The sequence below is a fragment of the Nesoenas mayeri genome, assembly GCF_963082525.1.
Source record: "Nesoenas mayeri genome assembly, chromosome: 12".
Taxonomy (NCBI): domain Eukaryota; kingdom Metazoa; phylum Chordata; class Aves; order Columbiformes; family Columbidae; genus Nesoenas; species Nesoenas mayeri.
The window spans coordinates 21500100-21526210 of NC_137547.1; the positions used below are offsets into that span (position 1 = coordinate 21500100).

Genomic DNA, 26111 nt, shown 5'->3' on the forward strand with positions numbered 1-26111 from the left:
TTCAGCTGGGTGTCAGAGGGGACGAAACGGGGAGTTCAGCACAAAGCGAGGAAAGCTGTTCCGATTAAGTTAGGAAAAAGCTCTCCTGCCATGGAAGGGTAATTTTGTTTAACAAAAGACTGTATAAGCACGGAGGAGGCAAGGTTCATAAATCTCCATGTCCCTTTTGAAGATGGGAGTGCAGTGCTACCATTACAGAGGTATGGCCAACACCCTTGGGACCTAAGCCAAAGACCATTGGAGTGAACACAAAGAGTCCCACAAACTTCAATGGCTGTGGCTCAGGCCATCAGTTCCTTATTTTTATTTACTCAATATTGATATGTTGTTTAAATTTCCCTTCATTTTAAGCAGTTGGATTTACTAGGAGTTATGGTGACCGTAACTGCATCTAACAGAGGGATGGAAATGACCCAGTTTGTCTAGGAAAGTGTAAACTCTCCCTGAAACAATAATTTCTTGACTGTGATCACTGAGCTGGAGCTGCATGGCTGATAATAGAGACTGATTTGCTTCAACGTGATTCCAGCACAGCTGGTTCCCTCTTTTCGCTGGTTTAGACAGAAAGTTAAAGAGCGGTGAAGAGAGAATTGATCTCTAGAGCCTGACGACCCAGTTAAAATAAAGGGGAATGGGCTCCTGCAGATGTGAGGAGAGAGGAAAACAGGCCAAGGCCAAAATTAATAACAGACATTACTCTAGACATGAAATATAGCAGAGGAAGGCAGGGCTGAAAGAAAAGTGCTTGCTATATCGTGACAGAAAACAATGTAATACAGAAACTCTGACGTACAGCAGCACTTTTTAGGAAGGTTCATTTGAAGTGTTGAGAACATTCACTTATAAAAACAGCAGAACTATTTACTTATCCCTCTTAGGACTGTTTCATCTATATATCCTTGTTTGGATTCAGGTCCCCTGATGTATCAGTTTGATACCCTGCATGTCTGGAACAGTCTGACTGGAGCTGGGTGGGTTTTACAGGGTTCTGTGCACAGTGAGTGCCAGGAACCGGCACTGGTCGGGGTGCTGCTGGTGTCAATTTATGGGATGCAGAGCCAGAGTGTGCCCTTCGTTCCCAACTCCATTTACCCCTTCTCCTGCAATCCGGCCTAAGTTTCATAGAGGTTACTTTCAGCTCCCAGTTTTAAAATGGTAACAAGACAGTTAATGTATAGTACTTTGAAAGTTAATGTGTAAAGCGTTTTAGCAAACTGAGCTAACTAGTGAATGGACAAACCTGGACCTCCATGAGCTTTCTTCCTGCAGGTAAGTCACAAACTGTGATCAGCTTGTGAGCAAATACACGGCATGGGGCTAATGTACCTCTCTCTGTGCTGTCTGAGATCATTTCACTTCCATCATTCAGAGTGACACAAAACATCTGATTCCTCCTGCTCCTCTAGAATTCCAAACTCACTGAAGGGGCGGAAAGGGATGGAGCAGCCACAGGTGGGGACAGAGCTTCACTTCACATCATATGCTGATCAGAAGCAATAAGAAGAGCAATCACATTCTAAACAAAGCATTTTTTGACTCCTGGGATATGGGTGCCATCTGAAGCTTGGGTAGACTGACAATAAAGGGCAAGTTCTTACTGCTAAGTTCAAAAGTTGCTATTTTTAATCATAAAACATTAGCAGCATAGTATGCTCCTGTGTTGTTCAAAAAGATAGCATAAAGATGCAGAACCAGATATCCCTGTTTTAAACTCTCCTGTCTCACGTACACTCCCAAGTCTGCTTTGAGAGTGTTCACTTTGAGAGATGCTGTAGCATCAGAGAGTAGCTGGAAAGTCTGGGAAAAACTAATTTGTGTAAGGAACACACCAAACAATAAATCTTCAGCAGGTGTAAGTGCAAAAGGTGATTTGTGCTGGATCTGGAGTCCTAGGCAAGCAGCGCTGCTGTGGCATGCAGAGCTGAGTTTTACCTCTTTTCCCAGGGAGGGGGCAGAAGTTGGTGTTGCAGGCTCTCAGGACTGCAGGTTTCTGATGGGGCGAGCACCCTGAAGCTGGTCTGCCGTGGCGCAGGCACTGCACGCTCCGGGTTTGCACTCCCCCTCCACATGTCACTGTACACTGCAGGAAGGGACAAAGCAAAGTCGTCTTTCACTGCTCAGATTCTCTGGGAGCCCATGAAAGCCGATGAGTAACTTTCAAGGGCTTTGGATGAGGCTTTCAAAGACAAAGGGGTCAGGATTAGGTGTGTTGCCATTCAGTAACCCCCGTCAGGACCGATGCACAAAGATGTGTGCATCTGTTCTCCCTTCGCTGAGTTTAGTTATTTAAGGACTCTGATGAAAATTTGGTTCCTTACTTGGGCATTAGGACAGAAACTGAAAAATTTAGAAAACCTGTTCCTGATTGTCTGCACTGATTTATTTTGAACGCTGAGCCCCTCGGCCCAATCCTGCTGTCTGAACAAAGAGAAAACTCCCACAGGAGCCATAGTTATGGCAGCATCTGGGGAAAAACGCTATGCTTTTACAGCAAGATCTATGAAGTATTTTTTAAATGAATAAGCCTTTTACTTGTATGTGTTTCATGAAAAGTTGTCTCTAAGATAAATGTGATCATTTTCATCTGATTGCAATTGTCAGGCATACATTGTTTCATGTAGATATTATTAAATGCGTGTGTGTGTCATTGATATGTGACTCATAAAGCAGATAAGTTCCAGAAATACAGAAGCTTGTTTGCAATAATGTAGAAACAAATACAGACTGATCCCATAATTAATCATAGTATTTAGGGAATTCCAGGCAATCTGTGCAGATGCTAAAATACATTGTGCATATAGATATGTAACAGTTCAACCACAGTGCAGTTTGAAAAAGACTGAGAAACAAGCATTGGAAAATGAGTGTGGAATGTAGTGCTTCTTGAGCATGAGTAATATTTTTAGGTGACATTCTTCAGTTTCAGTAAAAAGAAATGAGCTGCACCAATGGCACCCGATGGACCAGCTGCATCATGTTTCAGTGGCTGAGTGGTGTGACCTGTAGGGAATGGCTACATGCAGGGTACGCCTGTGGGCTGTTGGTACTGGTGTTGTCTCCTCTGCACTATCGAACGTTGGACTACAGCTCACTGTAAGGCTGGAGCTGGCTTTACTGCAGGGAGCTTGGACTCACATTGCTTAAAGTCACAGTGGTGTGGTCTTCAGGATTTTACACCTGCCAGGTGTTTGTGCCACTCTCACAGTGTCCATTCTGGGCCATATGATATGGACTCTTCTAGGTTTGGTGCCCTCTAAGCCTGTACTGCAACCTCGGCTTCTAATTAGGGTGGATACACCATCCAAGAGTCAACAGGCACATCACAGTTGTTCTGTTCTTTAATGCTGTGCAGTGAAAAGCACTGGGGGATGCTACTTGAGCTACTGTGTAGAGAAACTTGCCCCTTTTGTAAACTCCATAAAAGCCAAGACATGAAACAGTGCTAGAGAAAGTGCCAGCTGGACAGGGAGAGAGAGGTGAGAAAGTTTTCCATTCCTACCTGCTGCCAGGGTGAGGAATACCAGCCAGACACCATGTTGTACACTGTTTGTGATGGACAGGCTCCCTTGTTACACGCTTCTTCCAAGTTAATGTTTGGTTTCTTGATGTTTCTACATCTTCTCTGAGGAAAGGTGATCAACTTCCCATGGATGCTTTTCTCGACGCATTTTAGTTCTCGCTTTTGTACACCGGGGCCACAGGAGGCTGAGCACTGCAAAAGCAAAGCACACCTTTGAAATCTACAGAAACCCTTTCAGATAAAGGAGAACGTATACAGACCCCAAATGATGCGAAACTACAAAAGCATTATATAACTAAAACCACAAACAGCATGTTTCATAATGTGTAAACTGAAATATGGATCTAAGTCAGTGGAAGTCCCGAAAAACAAAAACATACAGGGTACATCTAACCACATCTGGATGTAAAGAGCTGGCAGCAAAGGCAGGCAAGGGAGACGACAAGGAGCTGCAGCGCTTTACCTCACTCCAGGAAGAGATCACCCACTGGAGTCGCTCATTTTTGGGGCAGCGTCCTAGCACACAGGTCTGCTGAGATTCGGGTTTGTGGTCTCTGCTGCACATACTTTCGGGCAAGATTTTAGCATTGGGAGAACCGGTACTTTTGCAGTAGACTTCCCGCTTCTTAACACCTCTCCCACAAGTCTTGGAGCACTGTGAGGGAAAGAAATAGTCATTCGAACCAGAGGAAATGAAAATTGGCATTATCTGTATTTTATAGCAGAGCATAGAAACTATGGCTAATGTACTGTGTAGCTCCCATTATAGTATAAGTAAACTTGACATTCTATGGGTAAATAAGTAACAGTAACATCTGTATGTCACTTCTAAAACATTGTTCTAAGTGCTCTCTTAATCTAAACTGTGAACTCTTCCAGCCCCCATGTAGGACAGAAAAGCAATCTCTCTCTTCCGCAGATGAGGAAAGCTGGACTGTGAGCAAAACGCTTTTTTCCCTGGACGGTGTAGTTGAAAGCTGGTCCTGACTTCCCATCGCACAATCTCCCACAGCAAGATGTTCTCAGCTATTTGTTATTTTGTCCTCACCTTGGCCCAGAGGGATGAGCCAGAGGCAGAGAAAACCACCTGGGGAATCTCTACATAATCCTTCACCAAATGAATCTCGCTACAGGACAGAATCTGATACAGACAATGGTTAAGAAGTTTGACCAGATGTATTTCAATTGCCAAGGTTACAACTGAGGCTTAGGACAAGTTGCCAGTGAATAAACACACATTGCTGCACTTCGGTTCAGCTGAAAAGACATTCAATAGTTTTCATTGCCTTAGCGTACAACAAAACGCACAAATGAGCCATTTCTGATGAAATGAAGGAATAAACAGTCCTGAAATAATGCTGCCAGCTTTACACCTTCTTGCATCCTTTTCTAATTGTCCTCCCTGTTACTAATGATTAAGGTGCACATTCCAAAACAGAATCCTGCACTATCACCCTCTGTATTAAATCCCAGCTGTTTTTTTGAAGTTTAACGAAAGCAGAGTTGTACTGAGGATGCAGCAGAAACATCTGCATGCTGAAAAGCTGTGGTTTTAATCTTTCCCCCAAACAAACAGAACTGCTTTCATTAAAAGTTCCTCTCATTTGTGCAGCAAGGCTGGCTATTTTGCATTTTTTTTCCTCTTAACTCCTTTGAGTCTGATAGAACAGCTCTTAACATCCTCACTAACTCGTGCGATAGGCCGGTTCACTACACTTCAGCAGGACTTGTGAACTTAATTTTTATAGGCTTATTTGAAAATCCCAACTTGAATTGTACACGTTCTCAAGGGAAGGAAAATAGCTTTTTTTAGTATTATTTTAATTTTAGAGGAAGGAAAGTTGAATGTGTTTGTTTAAAGACTCAGCTGTTGCTTTCTAAGTATCTAATCATACCTGGTTTTTATAATCTCCTGCCACACTAAAGTTTCCTTCACATACACTGGAAGAAAAAGTCACTTTTTGGCTGTTCAAACGCTGTTAGGATGGGCTATGGAGTAGTTACTCATCTGCCATGGGACGCTACAGCGCGCTGCCCTGGAGAGGCGGCTGCGCTTCTCAGCTGGGAACGCTTAGGTCAAGGTGTTCTCGGACGCCTAAAGAGTAACAGTACCAAGAATTGTACACACAAGGAATAGGTGTTCCAGTAAATTTAAATCTACATTGAATGGCACTAAATGAAGGTGGAAGAATAAAAATAATGCAGCTCCTTTTGATATAAGTGTACCGTAAGCTCTCTCTTAAATCCCAGATTTCCCAGTACCTCATTTATCCTTACATTAACAGCTTATACCGGCATCAACAGTAATGACAAAAGGGCAGAGATGAGTTTTGTGTAAGCGTGTGTGTGGTTAAACTGGGGCTGGTTTAACGTCAGGAGGTTCATGAAGCAGGGTGTGTGCACACAGAGTCTGCCCAGGGGCCTTGTGCCCCCCATGGCAACTCACTGCAGCCGAGCTCTGCCTGCAGGGGAATAGCTGCTCTAACAAAGGCAACAATACAGAAGAGATTAGCGAACGTCAACCAGAAATTTATCAACCCACAATTCACACATATGTGTGCCTTAATATGCAATCTAACCCCAGTTATTTCTTCGTCCTTTGACTGCCTGTCATTTCTGAGAGAAGTTAATATTGCTGTGGGAAGTAGTCTCAGAGGGAGGTTAATGGCTTTGAAGAATGCACAGAGCCTTAAGTTATGAAACCAGAAAAAATTATCCATCTACTTGTATGTACCAAAAAGGACACCATGTGTCCTCTTCTGGCAAGCGCTCCTGTCCTGGTACCTACGAAGGCGAGTTAAAATATATACATAGCTTATGTATCATCTTAATGAACACTTGCGAAATGCTGATCTTCACAAAGTTTGCACTATTCCTTTTGAGCAAAGTTTTGGGCAATATTTTCATTGTGCCAGCAGAAAAAACAAGTAAGTGTTTCTCCAGGTTACCTGAGACCACAGACCAAGGCTCCATTCGGGGGGGCAGTCGTGGCTGTTGCACAGCCGCACCTGCGCAGGGGTGCTGACGGGACACAGCGAGTGCGCCACGGCCTCCTCTCTTTGCAAAGCCCTTTTCTGGACACATTGAACGAGACGACTTTGTTGTCCTCCTCCACAGGATTTGCTGCACTCGCTCCATTCACCTGTTGACCAGCTTAAGTGAGAAAAATATACGTCCATTTAGCTTTGGAAAAACCAATACACATGAGCCACCTATCAAATGTGAATCGCTCAGGACTCTGCTCAGCCTGCTCTCGGGTGCACTGATATCTGTTCAAGCAATCAAAAAGCCTCAGTTACATAAGCTATCTTTAAGGCTTGGAGCATTTTGCTAGGGATGAAATAGAAGTCACACAACTAGAAAAACCAGTATTACTTACGTACAGTTCTGATCTACCAGAACCGACTTGCCCGCAAACCCAATCTGGAATTCCACAGGGACTGAGAGAGATGCTGCTGTTGAGGCTGGTGGGATATCTAGAAGATCTAAGGGTCTGGCTAACAAGTCACCATTCCTTTTTAACCACATCTAGGCTTTTAACTGAAAAAAATCTCTCTAAAACAGAAGAAGGACGATCCTCTGTCACTTTACCTGCTGGAGAGACCTCTAAACACACTAACAGGCCTGAGGCCAAAGAAGCCAGATAGATGGAGAGGAGTTCAATAAATCCATGAGATTCATTATTGGAAAGTTCTGCCCTTTGTTATGATATTTTTTTCCTTTTTACATCCCTCTCATAAGACAGGGTGGAGGAGGAAGATCCACCTAAGCGGACATAAGGGAAGAAGGGGCATGGCAGGGAAGGACTGGGACCAGTTTAGCTGAACATGCACCTCCCAATGCATTTGTGTGCAGTTACACTTACACAGGGCACCCAGCGTTGGCAACAAGGTGCCATCCAGGGCTATTTATGTCAAAACTCACTGGCCTCTAAAAGAACTTGCTTTCTAAAATCAGCACTCCTGTCATTCCTGTCTGGAGGATTTAAATGTCTAATAAATTGGGCAGAGAGATGATGCGGAATCTAAATAAAAGAGAGGAAATTTAACAAGCAAATGCTGTTGGGCAAATCTACCCCAGTCCCAGGCACCCTTCAGTTACGTGTCATGGCACTGAAGTTACACAAAGTCTGAAGAACTATTGTGAACGTCTCATGTTTGAAATGCCAATAGCTGCTCAGTATTTCTACTACTGACACACTGAGCAGTCCCCAGACCTTGTGGACACTTTGCTAACCTACAACCAAGTGTCTCTGTCCTCCAGGCTTACAATGGAACACCATAAATAACAACGAGATGATAGGAAAACAGAAGTGAAGAAACAAAGGAGATTATGACTAAATTATTATTCAAGTTGAGAACTCTTATTCAAAGACAGGACTGAATTTAATTTTAAATCAGCACTTTGCCACTAAAAGGTTCTAATCTCAAATTCAACTGTGAAATTAAACCCACTGCCTGTCTCTTCATGTCTGCCTGAAAACAAAGCTAATTTTTGTTTGTGAAAAACATATAAAAAGCCTGTTTCGGGAAAATCCCTTTGGGAACAGAAGAAATCCCAACTCTCGGTCTAGTAACTTCAGCAACTGCCAAAAGCAGTGGGAAATATAAAAAGCGCTAATTTAAGGACAAAGACATATTAATGTGAATAGTCAGTAGTTATGTAATTCCAGAACACGACAGAAGTTTCCTTTTCGTCTGTTTTATAAATATCTGGAGTATTGCAATACACACTTCTAGAAAAAACTTGTTGTTTTAACCCATTCTACAAGCTTTAATTATTTTGCCTGGATGTTTCTCACAATGGTGATGGGTAGAGAACCAGAAGTGTTCATTCTAACGGTTTATTCACTGTAACTGCCCAGGACATTCCCCTCCTTGCAGAGGAGAAAGCAATAAACCTACTTGAATGTCCTCTAGTAAACCGCCATTTTCCAAGAGTATCTGGGCTGCGATCCAAGAGTATCTTTCATTAGCTCAAATAACCAAATAATTATGACCAGATTTGGCAGCTCTGAAATCCAACAACAACAGCGTGCAGTTCTGCCGCCTCTCTGTGTTCTTACTGTTGGGACGGTAGTTTGTTCCTACTCAGACTAATAAGTCTTTGTTCTTATGCAGCAATTATTCCTCTCTGACCTTTATAAGTCTGCAGTCTCTTTTATGTCACAAAACTGACACGCTTGTGTCTCATCTACTATTCACCTCCTTCCCTTGCCTATTATTCTTAACCATATTTTGTTTTGCTTTATTTGTTGGCTGTTAAGTATTCTTTGTTTCCTCTGTGGTATTTAGTAATACATTGTTTGCTGTTGGCAGTCTTGGTTCTATGGGATGTATTACATGCCATGACTTTCTGGGCAGACCACTCAGCAGAGATATTCTAGCATAGTTTCACTCAGCTGAACGGCAATCTGTTAACTGAAGACACAGTCCCACATATAGATCCTCCATACATGAATATATCCCAAGGATTTTTAAAATAACTAATTAGCGAGTTGAATTGTTTTTCCCTATAGATGGCTCGGGGATTTTAGAGTTTTTCTTTCTGTAATCATTTTAGGGTTCAACTCACTAATTGTTTTAAAGTAGTAAACCTAAGAGTATCAGAGCAATTTCAGCATAAAAACATTTCCCTGTGAGTCAAAATTCAGCCTTTTCAATATCAGTGAATATTCAAAATACACCGTGATCTCTGGCTAATAGAAATGGGAAATTGTGTGTGTGGTCAATAGAACTGACTCTGATTTTGGTGAAGCTCTATAGCATAGCAATGCTGCATCAAAGTGAAGGTGTCCACCAACAGCCCAGGAAGGCTCCTGGGAACATGACAGACACATTTCTGTGGACATGATACTGCGCTCATTGGATAAAAATACTTCTGGCAGAAGATAAGTCGCATATGAACAGATTGTGTTTGGCTACAAACATTACTTAAAATTGATACTGAGAAAATCATGTGGCTAAACACAATCTAAAGAAACTGCTGAAGCAGGAACTTGGGGCTCCCACGTCACATCTTACAGTTATTTAAATTTTCTCTCTATTGTTTTGTGGTCACAGTGTATAATTTGCCATTTGGATTTTGTGTACTCTGCTGTAATTTTTAAATTTTGCAGGAAATTCCAAACTATTACTGGACTATTTTCTAGTGTGTTCAACATATTACGATCTATGGATTTTTAAGTACAAACAAAACCACTGTAGAACATATACGTCTTTCTGCTTTGCCCCATCATCCTCTTCCAGACTAGGGGAGATGGGGAATGCTTCCTATTAAACTTCATTAAATGTGGTACTTTATGGAGTATGGGCGGCGGCACTTTGCCAATTGCTTTTACAGACCATTGCGTTTATGACCGCAAAGCAAAGCCCAGAGATGACACCAGGGCTGGAGCTTTCCTCCATCTCCTCTGCCTTCTGCTGCCTGTGCGCTTCAAGGCATCTCCAACTGTCTTTATTTTCCACTGAAACACGTTAATATTTTTCATCTTTAGAAAAATCTCCTGATCTGGAAGTCAAAATGTCTCGTCCAACAAAGTACAGCTTTTCTGATCTCTAATATAAAATTAAAATAATGCTAAGGTTGCAAACTTAGGAATCCAGAAGTGAAAAAAACAGCAGAAGATGTCCAATGTGTCCTTAACTCTACCTCTTTATATTCTAAGCCACTTAATACTGTGTTTAATTATGTGAGCACACAACATTTTTTTTCCAAAGGACCCTTACCACAGCTACCATAAATCAGTGTAACTCCCTTGTTTTTAAAGGAGCTCTGTTGATTTAGACCAGCTGGATTCTAAATGCTTATCTATACGTCAATGTCTTCCTTTGCATCTCACCTTTCTTTTCTTTTTCAGAAATTAAGATTGTTCACATAGCCAATGTCACCATATTTATTTTTGTGGGCGCCAGGAGCATTGCTCCTGGGAGCACCTCCCTTATGAAGAAAGGCTGAGAGAGCTGGGGCTCTTTAGTTTGGAGAAGAGGAGACTGAGGGGTGACCTTATTAATGTTTATAAATATATAAATATATAAATATATTTATATATAAGTATATAAGTATATAAATATATACTTATATATATATAAGTATATAAATGTATGCTTATACTTTATATACTTTATATACTTTATATACTATACTTTATATACTATATATACTTATACTTTATATACAAGTATATAAATATATAAATATATACTTATATTTATATATAAGTATATAAGTATATAAGTATATAAATATATAAATATATAAATATATAAAGGGTGAGTGCCACTAGGATGGAGCCAGGCTCTTCTCGGTGGCAAACAATGATAGGACAAGGGGTAATGGGTTCAAACTGGAACACAAGAGGTTCCACTTAAATTTGGGAAGAAACTTCTTCTCAGTGAGGGTGTCAGAGCCTGGCCCAGGCTGCCCAGGGGGGTTTTGGAATCTCCTTCTCTGCAGACATTCCAACCCGCCTGGACACCTTCCTGTGTAACCTCACCTGGGTGTTCCTGCTCCAGCAGGGGGATTGGACTAGATGATCTTTTGAGGTCCCTTCCAATCCCAAACATACTGTGATACTGTGTGATACAGTGATGATTTGTTTGGTTTAGATAGTCCTCGCCTTGGTATCATAATACTCTGTGGGGCATTTTGTCCAAAAATCACTAATTACACTTCACAAGATTCTTTTAAGCTCATCTAATCTGTGGAATCTGAGCCACAGGGCCAAGCCTCCATGCGGGGAGTGCCACTTTACTCGGGAAATGGCCTTATTGCTTCAAGGTGAGCAAAGGTGGCAGAACAGGCCTCCAAGTGCCTGAGGTTTGCTCAGCGCACAGCTAACCCCGCGCGGTGACGGAGCCGCCGCGGGACGTCTCGCTCAGCAGCCTTACAAGTACCGCCTCATTATTATCCTTGGGCAGAAGCCTACACAACTAACATTGTTAAACAATTACTGGTTTACATTACAGAATAAAGCGGGTTCATCCAGCCGGCCATACACCTCTGTGTGCCTATCGGAGGGGAATTCTTTTGTGGCAACGCATAGCAAAAAAGTACAAAAAAAGAAAGAGAACTCACAACGCTGGGCAGGGATTAGTGTTGCATGGTTTTGTTTCACTTAAAGGCTTCGTCCTTGGGCCACAAAAGGAGGAATTAACTCGTGTACGATGATCTTCTAAACAAATTGCTTTGGCTGTAATGTGTCCTATGGAAGCAGGAGAAAGAAATACAGTGAAATAAATGTTTACTCAAACTATAAGAGAAAAAGTAATAGGGAAGAATTTTAACTCAACAAGCCCAAGCTCATCCCTCGTACAATTACACTGACTTGAACTAAATAAAATAGGATTTAATTTGCCAACACGTTTTTAACATTAATTTCCTTCTCTGTAACACAGTTACTATTGAAGTCAGATGAAACATTTTAGTTATAAACAGCATATTTGCAGAATCTTCCCCCAGCAAAAATGCGTCACTCTTCAAATCCTAATTCCTTGCAGAAACCAGCAGCACCTGATCGGAGCTCTGCTCATGCACATGTGAACTGCAACGGAACATTCTGCAGCTTTTTACAGTATATTTTACATGCTTCAGAATTCCACGGGTTCCTGTGCCTGAACTCTATCTAGTGTCAACATCAGGACACATCACAGAGAAGACTACAAATGCCTTAAGAGATGAAGTGATGTGATAGATTCATCCTGTGAGATGTATCATTCACCTCATATGTGGTTCACTGGGCACAGCAAGTCGTATTTGGAAACAGGATTGTTTCCATCATCTTTGTATCTATGCCGCAACCTTCACTTGTTTCAAAGGGAAACAAGAAAAATACAGGTGGTGTGTTTTATATCTGCAGTGCTGCTGGTGGGTCTTTCTTCCATAAACAGTTTGACAACACCCTAGCAAGATATGCCTGGATTTCACCCGGACTTTTTTGCCAATACAGGAGCATAACACGGCATTTCCTTGGTCAGCCATTCCTATTTTTGATATTAAAGACAACTGCATCATATTATCTTATTTATATGACCCAGTTCCAATTTAAAGGCCACTAAAATTTAAATTCTCAGCTCTTTGTAGGACTCCCCAGATGCCAGTTTTCTGCTTTCATTGCACCCCAGAATTACTTGCACTGACAGAACAGCCTGGATTTAGAAAAACAAAGCAACGGTCTGCACAAAGTGAACACCTGGAGGAATATGGTACTAAGAAATCCTCAGCTTATACAGAATTTCAGACTTTGACCTGGCAGAACTCAATAGTTTGAATTAAACAGTGAGAGGATCAGGGTGCAACTGTCGGTAAAGGTCTTGATAATATTTTAGTCTTCAATTACTCTCTACAGATAAGATAAATTTACTCATTATTTGGTATCTTTCTGCGTTCTCAAATTACAACAACATCAAACGACATATTTAATCCCCGCATTACTTCAACAGCAAGATATCATATGCATATGGATTGACCTAAAGAAAAATGACCGAGTCACCGTAAGTGACAGGAATCGAGAGTGCCATGACATTTTTACCACAAAGGAAGCACAAAGGTCCTTCATCTATAAGGTGGCAGATTAAAAAATAAGGTCCAGGTGTTCAGTGTAACCCCCTGTATGTACTGATACACATTTGCAAAATTAAAAGCAGCTGAAATGTTTGCGATGCTTTAAAAAGCAAAAAAGCCCTCAGAAGGTCACCTACCACCACCACAAGTAGCCGAGCACTCCGACTGCAGCGTCACCCAGGAGTAGCTGTGCTTTCTGACAGGTGTCTTGTTTTCATGGTTGGTTTTGGAAAATGTATATTCCCAAGCAATCCCAGGATTCTTGCCTTGTAACAGGATCTATAGAGGGGTATTTGGGGTTTGTTTAAAAAAAAGGGGGGGGGGGAGGGAGTAGAAGAAAAGGATTCTGTTATTCTGAAGGAAGATAAGCTAAACATAATAGACACATAATATACTTACACACCCCATATTTGTTTAAGAAATGGCAGGAGACCTATTTTTTGATAAACTAAAAACCATCAAAGTCATTCCTAAACGGCAAAGCGTGTGCTCGGACTAACACCTGCAGGGCGTGTATCAGCAGAGAGCAGCAGTTCAGCACCACGCTCCGCCAGATCGGACGGCGTTGGAGTGCCTGGCAGAGCAGCGGTGCCGCGGCGGCGGTGCCAGCCCACCCCTGGGCTTTGGCAGGGCCGGCTCCAGCAGGGCTGTGCCAGCGCCCGCCCCAGCGTGTCCCATAACGGGGCGCATAAGGGATCAGGGAGGGCAAGAAACCGCCTCCCATCCAGCAGGCAGAGTCGGGGGGGTCCTTCTGCAGGGCCTCCTGTGGACAAAGAGCCCTTTGCCGATTAGGTAAGCAAGACTCATGCTCTACCGAAATAAGCTTGAGCAAAGAAGTAGTATAGATGCGGGGAGGGAGCAGAGGTGCGTGGAGATGGCTTCCTCCCTTCTTCAGGCTGAGGGTATAAAACAGGTTCATTTATTTTTTCCTGTAAAACAATATTTTTCTCTGCAAATTGGTGAGAAATGTTGTTTGGAAGACCCTCAGCTGGTATTTTTCTCATGATGACTGAAGCTCCTACAGCTTCAGTCCAGGAGGGATCCGTCCCTGAGTAGCTACAAGGGAAAAAGGATTGGAAAAAATCTTTCATTCATTATTTTAGCATAATGTGTAGAAAAAAATGATAGAAAGTGTGACTACTGACTGCAAAGACAATCTGTGTCATTGAGCTCAGGGAGCTGGGGCTCGCGGGTCTCTGCTTTAGTGATCAATTATATTGCAGTTTTCATTTCGGCTACTTTCTAGAATTTACTGTATTCATTTCAAGTCTGAACTATAATCAATGCAAGATGCATGACCATCTGACATATAACTCAATTTGGAGAGAAATTTCTCTTTAAAAACATTTTTAGAAGCTACTTTTGGCAGCAAAGTGCATTTATAGTCATGCTTAATAAAAGAATTGCAAAGTTTACAGTTACAGAGCTCTGCTAAGTTTTAATTCTTCACCAATATCAGCCTGGTCCTAGTAATATAAAGAGCAGGTGTAGCTAACCTCGGTTCCTAAATATGCTATTGAGAAGCACTAGCATTTCAAGTACAATTCCAACCTATGTTAATGAATACCATTCAAAATATTAATAAAATATCAATTAAGTTCACATGTTGTCTAACCTTAAGTGAGGGCTTAAGCAATCCATGTAGGTACAACTGAACTCTGTATAGACTGGTTTCATAAAATAGCAACCAACTTGCACTTCTGTCATTTAAGACCAAGAAATATAATAACACTTTGAAATGCAGCCAAGGGTTTTAAAGTATTCTGAAAATGTACCTATAGGAAAAACGAAATTACCCATGACAGTGAAAATTCAGACCAAATTTACACGACCTGCAGCTCAATAACGCTGAACACAGGAAGGAGCTGGGCTGCGGACTGTTTGCTTTGCTAGAAGAAAGAAAAATGGATGCTATATTTGTCATTCTTAGTGGCCAAAGTTTTTATTTCAGTCAGTGGACCTTAATAATGATCCAAACTGAGAATATAGGAATTAGAAATCTAAAAGGCAAAGTACTTCCAAAAGACTTAGAGAGTTTGTGCCCTTTCATTGGAAGAGTCACATTAGAAGAGCTTCCAAGCATAAATACATTAAAGTCTTTGATGTGAAGGTTTTCATCTCACCCATCCAAGCACAACTCGTGAGCACCTCACAGTACCTGTGGGATTATGGAAGGAACGGATTTGAGAGTGATTACTGACCTCTGTATTTTTCCTGAATATTCTTGATAGAAATAGTATTTCTGTATTTGCTTTAGGGGTGAGTCACATATGTCTGTTTACATGACAACTGTTTTACAACAACCGGATTAAAATCAAACACTCTGAAACTATAGGACGTTAGATCTGAGGCTGCTGTGTAACCTTGCGCTGCCCTGCACAGATCACAGATCACAGATCCATCTCGTACCTTCTTGCCAGAAAGCCTCTGCCACGCTCACAGAATGTCCATAGTTTGTTTTATGCTCATTCATCAATGTGTGGTTCTGTGCCCTATTTGTGGGCTCTGTTCAAGCTGTTACCAACGGAACGTCTTTCAGGACCTTTCTTCTTCCTTCACTATTCACCACTATCTGATGTAAATGTTTCATAAGATTTAACAGCCCCTCCAGATGAAGGAAAATGGTTCTTCAATACACATTTTTATTCTTACAAAGCTGTCCAACTGCTGATATCAAAAAGTCCAACTCTGTTAAAACAGCTGTTTACAGTCACTTTGAATCTTGAACATCAAGTCCATGGGCATTAGAGTTTCTAGGAAAACCAGGTTGCAATAATGGGTGTTCACTCTACTGTCCTTCTCTTAAGGACAAATTGAGACAAATACCTAATGTGTAAGGTTTCCAAACAGGTGCTTCAGGAAAAAATACGGTGCATTAACCCTTACAAGAACTGAGCCCTGGAAAACTATTCCTAAATTAAACCAATTCCTTTTCTGGTTCTTTTTTACAGAGCAGACCTCAAAACGTTTTAATTTGCTTTTACTCATTCAAAAGTGTATGAGTCCAAGGTATTAGCACAGATCTCAGCATCTTGAGCAGCCAGAAACAATGTCAAAGAGCAGCTTTATTTTCTCCTTTCTTTTAGAAAAGATCTGGCTAATGTATGAACAAAGTCAGATTTCTCTTTCATGGTCCTATGGGGAGGCACTTTTTCCCATTTCAGTAGGTGCTCTGTGTTCCTTCAAGTAGAGACTGAAATTCTATCTGGCCTTTTAGTAAGTCAAGAGTCAGAAAAGGAGGAGGTTTTGTCCTTTCCTCAAGACCTTGTGAAAGGGTTAGCCCTTGTCTCATTTGATTCTGACAACTGTCATAAAACTCTGCTGTGTCACCGGCCAAAAAAAAACATTAAAGCTTAAAACTTCTCTAATAAAAATATCTCGGTGCATTAGACTGAACACTTGTTTTCTAAAAGCGCTCTTTACGTTTTTATAGTAGAGGCAAGAAACAGAACAAATGCATCCTGAACAACAGAATTCAGAACACGAGAGGATGGGAATGGAAAAGCAGCAACCAGTTTTACTCCTGTTAGAGCAACATTCTCCTGGTGCTTCAGCAGAGCGAAGGAATGAAGAGGAAATGATCTCGGACGAGTCAGAACAAGACACATTCGCATCTATCGCTTCGGAGAACAAGCACCCAGGGATGTAGAGACTCGCAGGCTGGGGGTGAGAGCTGCACGCAGCCCGGCCGGGCCACGCTCACCTGCACTGCGTGGCCCCAGCCCCTTCTCGCACTTCGGAGAGCGGGCACAGTGGTGACGGGCACGAGAAGCAAAGTTCCACTGTGGTTCCTAATTAGCAGCCAAAGCCAGAGCCCCTTCCCACCCACCCAGCCACCGGAGAGAATGCTAACAGAGCAAGAGCTGCATCCCGGTCAGCTCTGTCACCTCCCGTATCACCCCAGCCACACTGAAAAGGGCAACATCAAACTCTGGGAAAGTAGTGGAGACAAAATATTGTCGGGCACAAAACCATATACATTCAAGTCCCTGGCACTCAGCTGAAAAATAGTATAATCTAATGTTCAACCAAGTTTTCATCAGGACTGCAATACTATTGCAAAGTTGCAATTTTGCCAAGGTAATGAGTGTATAAAAAGTTTTCTATCGGATTTTTCAAACATTCATTATAAAGTCCTTCCTTAACAAGCCAATAACGGAGGTCTGCACATACAGCCAACTTATCAGACCTACAAATTTGGAAAGACCTCCAGTGCTAGTCTACTTAACTGGATGCATTCCAGCATCTCTTCAGCCAACTGGCATTTGCTCCCAAATTTACAGCTGGCAAACAACCTCCTTAAACATTTCCAGTTCCTCAACAGAACTGTTTAATGTCTACCTTGAACACAGCAGCCACCTGACTTCAGACACAACACTCAGCAGCTCTGACCGCAGGGCACAGAGTTATAAAATTTACAGCTTCTTGAGTTTGAAAACCACAGACTCGGTGGCTGGAACCCGCCACATCTATTTGTGAAGAAAAAGAACTGTGGGCACAAAACGTTAAAACAATGGATAAATTGAATTCTCCCTCGTACCAAACCTTTTCCCTTTGCTGCTGATTTTGATTTCAAAGCTAAACCAATAAACTTTCTAAACTAGCTGTGCCTCTGCTCCTTTGTTGAGACTGTTTTTTTGCCCACGGCTATCCTAAGTTTCCAATACAATACACCATTTTGCAGGTAAAATTTTAAAAGAGCCTATCGACATTGCTTTGTTATGACTGACTGTGCTTTTCAGGTGGTTTTCATTGTAAGATGTGTACGTGAAACTACTTGCAACACGCTGACTTAAAAGAGATTAATTTACACAAGATAAACTCTTCTTTCTCCTGTAATGTTCTGTCCAAGGTACGGGAAAGCATCCTAATGCCTGGCATGGAACAAGCTGAAAAAATAACTCATTATCTCTGTGAAGGACTGACAGGCATTTACAAATCATGTATAGAGTGAAGCTGAGCATAGAGAAAAAGCCAGGTAAAGGAATAGCTGCTGTTGACCCATATGTGCTTCATGTATTTTCATCGTTACTCATTCTGCATGTGCATAATTTACAAAACAGGCCCAAACTTTGAATCTCATCAAACATGGTAGCTGAGATCTGAGTCTTCAGATTGCCTTTACATTTCCTGGGCCACCCCCGTGCTCTGTAAGTCTTTGGTAGTTTCTGTAGGTGGATGTAACAGTGAAGGGGTCTGCAGTGAGGCACCAGTCACCCCAGTAGGGCAGGAGTTCGTGTGGAACAGGAGTGCCTGCCTGTGTTATGCCTGGGAGACCTGTAGTTTTCATCCTCCATGACTCTACATGCGCTTTCACGAATAGTGTAACAAACATCCACCATCCTAAGTCAGATTCCATTTTCTCTCTCTTAACTCAAGATTAATTCCATGGACTTTTATGAACGTACTCTGTTTTCAGTAGGGTAAATCTAAGCATATGATGCTGGTGGAAACCTGTTTAAAACAAGTTTTAAAACAAGATTGTTGTCTTGAATGGGCATTTAATGGATGGGATCCTCAACAGGGCCTAATACCAGGAGCTTCAAAGGAAAGAGAGAGAACACCTGTTGGAAAGAAACAGTGAAGGAAGAATTACCCATTGGTTACTTAAGCCAAACCTTAAAACAAAAGGGGTTTTATTCCTTCAATATTTCTACAGTCAATTTAAAGACAATCTTAACTAAAAGGAAACTATTGTTTTTGAAGAAAGGTCATTAAAAGGAAAAAAAAGTATCCTAGAAAGGTCCTGTATGATCTCATATCTGCTTCAGCTGTTTCAAATTTATCTTCTCTAAATGTATTAAATGTACAACCATCAGGGATACTGTCCAGCTAATCTCTCCTAACTACAGGAGAACCCCTTTATCCGCTCTACTGAATCAACATCTGTATCTTGTAAGCGCATCTTACCTCTCTTTAGCTGACTTTCTCTTTAGGGGAAATCAGTACAAATTTATGATCTAGTAGCTAATAATAAATGTAATGCTTTAACTGCAGCTTGGCTTCCTCCCAGCGGCAGCGAGATCATCAGCAAAGCCATTCCACCTGGCCTCCTTTCTCTTTTTTCCCCTATTGATAAAGAGGAAGTGATTTATTGCTTTTAGACCTATTCCTATTTTGAAGCTCCATTCTCCTTCTCTTTCAGTGCACGTCCGTCTTTCTGCAAACCATCCTTCCATCTGACACTTGCTGCTCTATGTAAAGAAACAATATTTTTTCACAATTCCTTGATTCAACATTTCACCACGTTTGAGACGAACTTCAGCAAGGGCACTGGCCCTCCATCTGAAAAACTTCCCAGTGCTTTCTCAAAGTGGCTTTGAGTTTTCAAATCAGTCACTTCTCCAGCCATTTATTGACAGACTGGAAAACCAAATTACTGAACTCCTGTGTCTTTAAGTTGGTCTGGCAATCCCTGGTCATGCACTATTTTTCAAGCCCACAGAGCAGTGTTCTCAGCAGTTGGAGGTTCTCACCAGCAGCCCTTATTTGCAAAGCTAAATAAATGAATCATGAATTTACTGTTTGTTTCTCCTGAAGTTAAACATTTTTCAGTTAACAGAAAAACACTGGCAAGGTCTTTAAATTGAAAGTGCTGACCTTAGATTACCTATGACCAAATGACAGACAAATGAGCTGAATATATTCAACTACCTTAAAAACAATCTAGCATGTTCCCATTTAAGATGAGACAATTATGCTACAGAAACCACACTTTAAAAACATGGTATTAATTTCTGATCCTAGATTATCATTTAGCTATCATATGTCTACCCCGTTGTCTGTTATTTCATCTAGCCAAATCTGACCATTGTGGGAACTGCTTTCTGAATTCAATAATATTTTTCACTTCAGCTTTTATTTGTTTCTACATACCCGCAATCACCAAAGTATCAATAATACTAACTGCAGCTTCAGAAGGATGCAGAGACACAAATCCTGAAGGCACTGGGTTACTGGGTCACCTCCTTCGCCTTCCCTCCACCTCTGAAATTAGTTCTTGAACAATTCAGAAAGGGTTCTGATGAATTCTGACATCTCATCATGCATTTACACTTCCAGTAGTTGTGGTGAGGAAACACTAGTCCTCCTAATTCCACATTCTTCTCACAGAATTCGTCTCCTCCTCAGAAAACATTTGGCCATTGCAGTTTGTATTTTTAGTCCCACAAGCTAGTTAAATTACAGATTCACTGCCCTTTGTCTTCTTTGGTATGACTTATTCCCAAAATTACATACATTTAATACACGTAAATATATATATGTGTTATTTCTCTTTTGTGACATTCCAGGGTAAATAAAAAAAGTTCTTTATCAGTTTCTTTCTTGTCTCTTATGCATTTCTAAGCAAAACCTGATTAAAAGATACAAGCTCAGCTGAACTATTGAAAAACCTGACAGAAAAACAGATGTGTAGGAAGATACTGTACAATAAGCTATAAATACAAAACTTTTCATGGAACTGCAAGCTGAACTGACATACAAGGTTTTGTTGTTTGGTTGGTGTGTTGGGGTGTGTGTGTGTTGTGTTGGGTTTGTTTTTCCTCACTTGGGTCTCCTCCTCTCCTAACTCATGCTGCAGATGTCTCCTCCAGGATCACATTTGGTGGGTGAGTGCGTTTGAAGGCAGATCGCCTGAGCACAGGCTGGCCAGGAGCTCTGGTCACACACAACCCCAACCTGCTGGATCCCCACGGGCTGAGCCGCGCTGACAAACAGCCCCAACCCGGCCTGCCCGAGTCACCGCACTGACGGCCAGCAAATCCATGAACATGAAATTAAACAGGCACGAGGTGTGTTAATCTGTCTTTCAGATCATAGTAGAATAGCGATAAATACACCTACAAAACCTTGTATTTTCTGCCCAACGGAATAATAAAAGTTCCTCCATTTATGCCTGCAGTTCATTCCATTCCTCGATACCTACAGTGCGCATTTTTACAAGGGCTCGCACTGGAAAAACACTCATCTAGAATAGAAGTATTAACTCTATTTTGAATAGAACCTAATTAAAAAATGAAGAAAAAAAAATACGTGTAGATTACAGGAGCAAGTTGAGGTCTAAACCCTGGAAAGCCTTATCTTATTGCAAAGCAACTTAATTGGATACTAAATTGCTGGTAGGACTTTGTTTGTATGCTGCTTTGAAAATCACAGATAAACACAACGTTACCATGAAGCATGGCAAACAATCTCTCCTTACAGCCTCCTGTCAGTTCCTGCCACTTGAAGTCGGATTTGGTTTATTGTAACCTTCAGCAATATGTGTGTTTTCTCATAAAAGCACATTTCTTTTGTTTTCTTTGGCATTTTTGCTGCTTAAGAGTAACTGGTAAATCACAAATAATGCAGATCTCTGAACACTCAAAATTTTGCACTTTTTCAGAATTCAGCTTGTTGAATGTTGGTTAAATTATTGAAAGGAAAAAAACCTTAACTGCAGCTCATAGATATATATCTATATAATTGGGGAATACGTAACTGCAACATTTTCACTCATTAGAATCCCTAGTTACCAAGGCCAGTGGTGGAGGTATTTCAATAAAAATACAAGGGAAGTTTAAATAAGCTCTCGAAGGAGCAATAGCCTCCAGTGAAATGTTAAATCTTAATAAAACTCTTTAGCATAATTTGATAGGATGAAAATAGAAGAGTTATTTGGCATTAAAACATTTTTCTTTAATCTTTTTTCTGCAAAGTATGTGCAGGACATGCAGCCAAGTAAGTCATCTTGCAGGCCATTTATTATTCATACTTTAGCTCTATAATAATACAGTTCAATCTACTTTGTATTATGACAAGATTCCTGAGAGTTCAGCTTAGTTCATAGTATTTATAAGAGTGCTTGTTTCTTTGGTGTAAGGTCATTTTGGGGATGATTTGCAGGGAAGTCTGTGAGTTGTAGACCAAACTCTTCCCTGGCCTAAAGCTTCCCTATTAATGCACATACCCAAAATGAAAATTCTTCAGCTTTTTAAAAGGCTTTGCAATCATGATAGTCATTTGTGAAAATACACGCCCTTAGCCGACGAGAAACTGTCGTTCTAAAACATGTGTTCACCCTAAAGCACTTTAACATGTGTTCACGGTCCATGAACTTCAGTGGCTCTTAAAGCTAGGTTTAAGTACATTACTCAGTATGAGTAGCAGCAAGGCTCTTCAGTATTCCAAATAAACCCTGTACTGGAAGGTGTGGGAAGGGATGGAATCCCTTCTGGGGAGGGCTCCTTCCTTCACAGGGGGAAAGGTTCATCAAACAGGCGTCACAGAGGAGATACAAAGCCAAAGACTGGCTAGAGCTTTCTAACAAAGCAGGAAACTAATGCAGCTAACAGGGAGCAACGACTTTGGCGATTCAGCCAGAAATGGACCCTCAGATGTCCTGATGCATTTTGAAAGAAAATCTAGTAAAGTCACCTAATGCAGAAAGGGATTTTTCTTAGAAGTATTAGTGGCCGATTGCAAAATTGGAACAAACCATGTAGGTACCAAATTTGCTTCCTAGTAACTATATTTTCCATACAGTACACCTAGCATACAGAGCAGGTGACACAAATCTGACTGGAAGATAAACATATACGAAGTGTATTATTTGAGATCCTATGCCAAATGAAGCTGAATCAACAGAAATTACAGAGCAGCCTATGTGAGGTTCGTTGACCACTTGTGTCCCCAGGCAGATGTAAAAGGGGCTCCATGCACCTGCTGTTTCAGCAGCATTATTTGAAACTGTTACCATTAAGCCTTGCCATGATGTTACATTCCATTTTTACATCCCCAGATTTTATTGTGTACCATTTATGGGACGTGTTTATAATCTCTATTACCACTGTGCAGCAACTGAGAAATAATGCTATATGGTGTGTTTAAGGCACTTTCCTTTTCACTGAATTTGTGACAGCTTACTGAACTTCAGACCTTGATAAACTGGTGAAAGGCCTTTCAATCTAGCATGACCACACAATTAAGTCTGAATACTATGGTGACTCAACGCTATTCTTTAATCTTGCTGAGAGCTACGGTGCAGAGCTAAAGCTGTCGTTACTAATTCTGTAATAGACATCAAGGGAAGAATAAACAGAAGAAAGCTTACTTCAAAGACCAGCGTCTCATTAGTCGGTCCGGCTGCGTAGAGACTCTCTGGATGGTTAAAAGAGCGTTGATAATCAAAAACTGTTCCAGCAAAAGAGAACTTTCCTGGCCAGTCAATTGTCCAGTCTCCTGTCAGATAGTACTTCTTGCTGAGGTTGCGCACGGCAAGGTAGCTGGTGGAGATTTCCATTTCGTGGAGCCATATGCTGCGTGCTCCTGCTGGAACAGTGACCACGGCGTAGTAGTCTGAAATGAAAGAAGCAAGCAACATTTTTGCAGTTGGTGTACAGACAGAGCTGGTCTATCACTTCTGAGCCAATGTGAAAACATCGCAGTTATTGCAGACAGCTGTTCTGATCCACCCAAGTTACTTCATTTTCACAAGGAGAAACCAGTCCTGATTTCAACCCCCTTACGCAGCCTGTAATCAGAGTAACTCAGAGGTACTTCAATTTCTGGAATTTTTCTTTGTGATTAAAGACAAGAAAAAGCAAGTTCACCTGAGAAAAATGCAGAACAGACTAATGGTTGTTTCACTGTAATTGTTTTACCATGTTTTCCCTGTAGTGCCCTACAGTAGTTGGAAGGTACTACATCATGGACAAGGCTTTTGGGGTGAGATGCACTGGGGTGCAGAGAGCTTTCCCGAATTCCCATACTCCACTGGATCCCCCTTCTGTGAGCCACTCTGAGCATGGAAAAACCTCACTCATCCCACAGCCAGATGAGATACCGCTGACCATCGCCATTTTACACCGCACACAGCTAGTGTTGCAGAGCATTCCCTTTAGATTATTTTTCTAGCATTGTACCTCTGTCTTCACAGTATCACAGTATGTTTGGGATTGGAAGGGACCTCAAAAGATCATCCAGTCCAATCCCCCTGCTGGAGCAGGAACACCCAGATGAGGTTACACAGGAAGGTGTCCAGGCGGGTTGGAATGTCTGCAGAGAAGGAGACTCCACAACCCCCCTGGGCAGCCTGGGCCAGTGCTCTGTCACCCTCACTGAGAAGTAAGGGTATTATTATATCCTAAACAATTATATCCTAAACAATTTCCTGGCCTATATCACTGTAGTATTGACTTGTCTTGTAATCAACGGTAAATGGATCCTCAAGGTACCCCCATGGGTAAAGAAACATTATCTGCATTTCATGCCTGAGAAACTGCAGCACAGTGAGATTATTTCACAAGAAGCCTGTGACAGTCCACTAAAGCAAAGTCCACCTCCCAGTTACTGGATCATCCACTGCATCAGCTGGACAGCTTCCAGGCAACTTCATTTGAAATCGGACATGGAAATACTGTCATGTTTGGCATTATGCTGTGTGTTGCTTTTTATATCTTCTACAAGCCCATTCCAGTCAGAGCTGCTGACAGCTATTTTTTCACTTGCCTGAACCCTAAAATCTCTTTTAAGAGGAAATTCACACGTAAAGGGAAAACGTGGCTTAAGAAACAAGAGGAATGCTTGCAAATGAGCTAATCAAGACTTATGGTCATAGCTTTCCTGTTACCAGGAAACAGGGAAACTGTGAACTCTCCTCTCACTCTCCCTGTGATTTTCAGTTCACATCTGGACTTTTAGCCACTGCCCTAATGAGCAAGGAGCCATATATATTAGAAGGGGTACGGCAGAGCAATGAGTTGATGATCATGTGGAACAGCTTTCCTTACCATTAGCTTTGTGCTGGATCAAGTATTGGCCTTTAAAGAACTTGCACGTTGAATTATCTCCTTTACAAACTCCACAAGCATCCAATACAGCTTTGGAACCAAGTCCATGATCACACCCTACTTGCTGCAACCAAAAGGCACAAGTGAAGGACTCAGACACAAGGGAATTTGAAGAAACAGCTGCATTTTCCATAAAGGAGTCAATTGCTCACATAAAAAAAATTGACATTAGGATTGTAAGAAACTTAATTTCATCTTACTTCACATATTCCATCAATGCAAACATCATATTTATTTGGAGAACACAGAGTTCCATCCTTCACTTTGCTGGACATTGCAAAGAAAAAGTCAAAGTCTTCAGCTGTGCAGTACAATTTACATCTGTCTTCCTCTGGAAAAAAAAAAGAAAAGAAAAAAGGAAGAATGAGCAGACCTGCAGCACACTTATTGTGTTGGTTGTTTGGTTGTTTGGTTGTTTGGTTGGTTGGTTGGTTGGTTTAGCACCCTGCTATTGTTTCTTCCTGCATCCTATACAATAAGCCACAAGCATGAATTGTGTGTGATGAAACTTCTTCCCAGTGAGGGTGTCAGAGCCTGGCCCAGGCTGCCCAGGGGGGTTGTGGAGTCTCCTTCTGTGCAGACATTCCAACCCGCCTGGACACCTTCCTGTGTAACCTCATCTGGGTGTTCCTGCTCCATGGGGGGATTGCACTGGATGAGCTTTGCAGGTCCCTCCAACCCCTGACACTCTGGGATTCTGTGATATTAGGACCCCAAGATGGGAAGAAATATAGTCAAATACAGTAGCTTATATTATGCTATTTTTAAAGAACATGTGGCTTTGACTGTCCACACATAGAAATTAGAACTCAAAACCAGTGTGAAAGCATGCACGTTGCATTAGCTCTGCTGATGTGGCCCTGATTTTAGTTCCACTGTTCTGTGGTTTCCAATTTCATTTTTATTATGAGAAATGGGAGATTGCAATAATTTTATTTAATTTTTAGTTATATAAGACGACACAAATGATCGGCTCACCTGAAATCTAGGACTGGGCTCAGATTTTCCCCTAACAAAAGCACTTTTTGTCTAAAAAAAATCCCAACCATTGCCAATCAAATTTCTTCTTCTATATGGATGGTATGTTTTGCTTATTTTCCCTATTATACAACCTCCACTGTTCATGCTGTGAAACCGTATTTCCTCTTTCCTCTCTTCACATTGGCTATTAGGACATAGGTTTCTAAATACCCACAAAA

The 26111-nt window shown here is 41.4% G+C and overlaps 1 protein-coding gene and 1 long non-coding RNA gene across 3 annotated transcripts in view; one reads left to right on the forward strand and one right to left on the reverse strand.

Moving 5' to 3' along the window:
- Positions 1-11570, forward strand: part of LOC308044943 — a 47904-nt gene extending 36334 nt beyond the window's left edge. Inside the window, exon 6 of the long non-coding RNA XR_013922695.1 lies at positions 11488-11570. This is a non-coding gene — a long non-coding RNA (uncharacterized lncRNA). The remainder of the gene's footprint in view (positions 1-11487) is intronic.
- ADAMTS18 (ADAM metallopeptidase with thrombospondin type 1 motif 18) overlaps positions 1-26111 on the reverse strand; it is a gene marked incomplete at both ends in the record, with an annotated part of 72166 nt that overhangs the window by 1540 nt on the left and 44515 nt on the right. For both annotated transcript variants that reach the window (XM_080351927.1, XM_080351926.1), the window contains 9 exons: positions 1933-2080; positions 3500-3712; positions 3984-4175; positions 6469-6673; positions 11597-11723; positions 13219-13360; positions 23175-23419; positions 24853-24976; positions 25113-25243. In XM_080351927.1, coding sequence (XP_080208053.1) covers positions 1933-2080; positions 3500-3712; positions 3984-4175; positions 6469-6673; positions 11597-11723; positions 13219-13360; positions 23175-23419; positions 24853-24976; positions 25113-25243 — 1527 coding nt within the window. The remainder of the gene's footprint in view (positions 1-1932; positions 2081-3499; positions 3713-3983; positions 4176-6468; positions 6674-11596; positions 11724-13218; positions 13361-23174; positions 23420-24852; positions 24977-25112; positions 25244-26111) is intronic.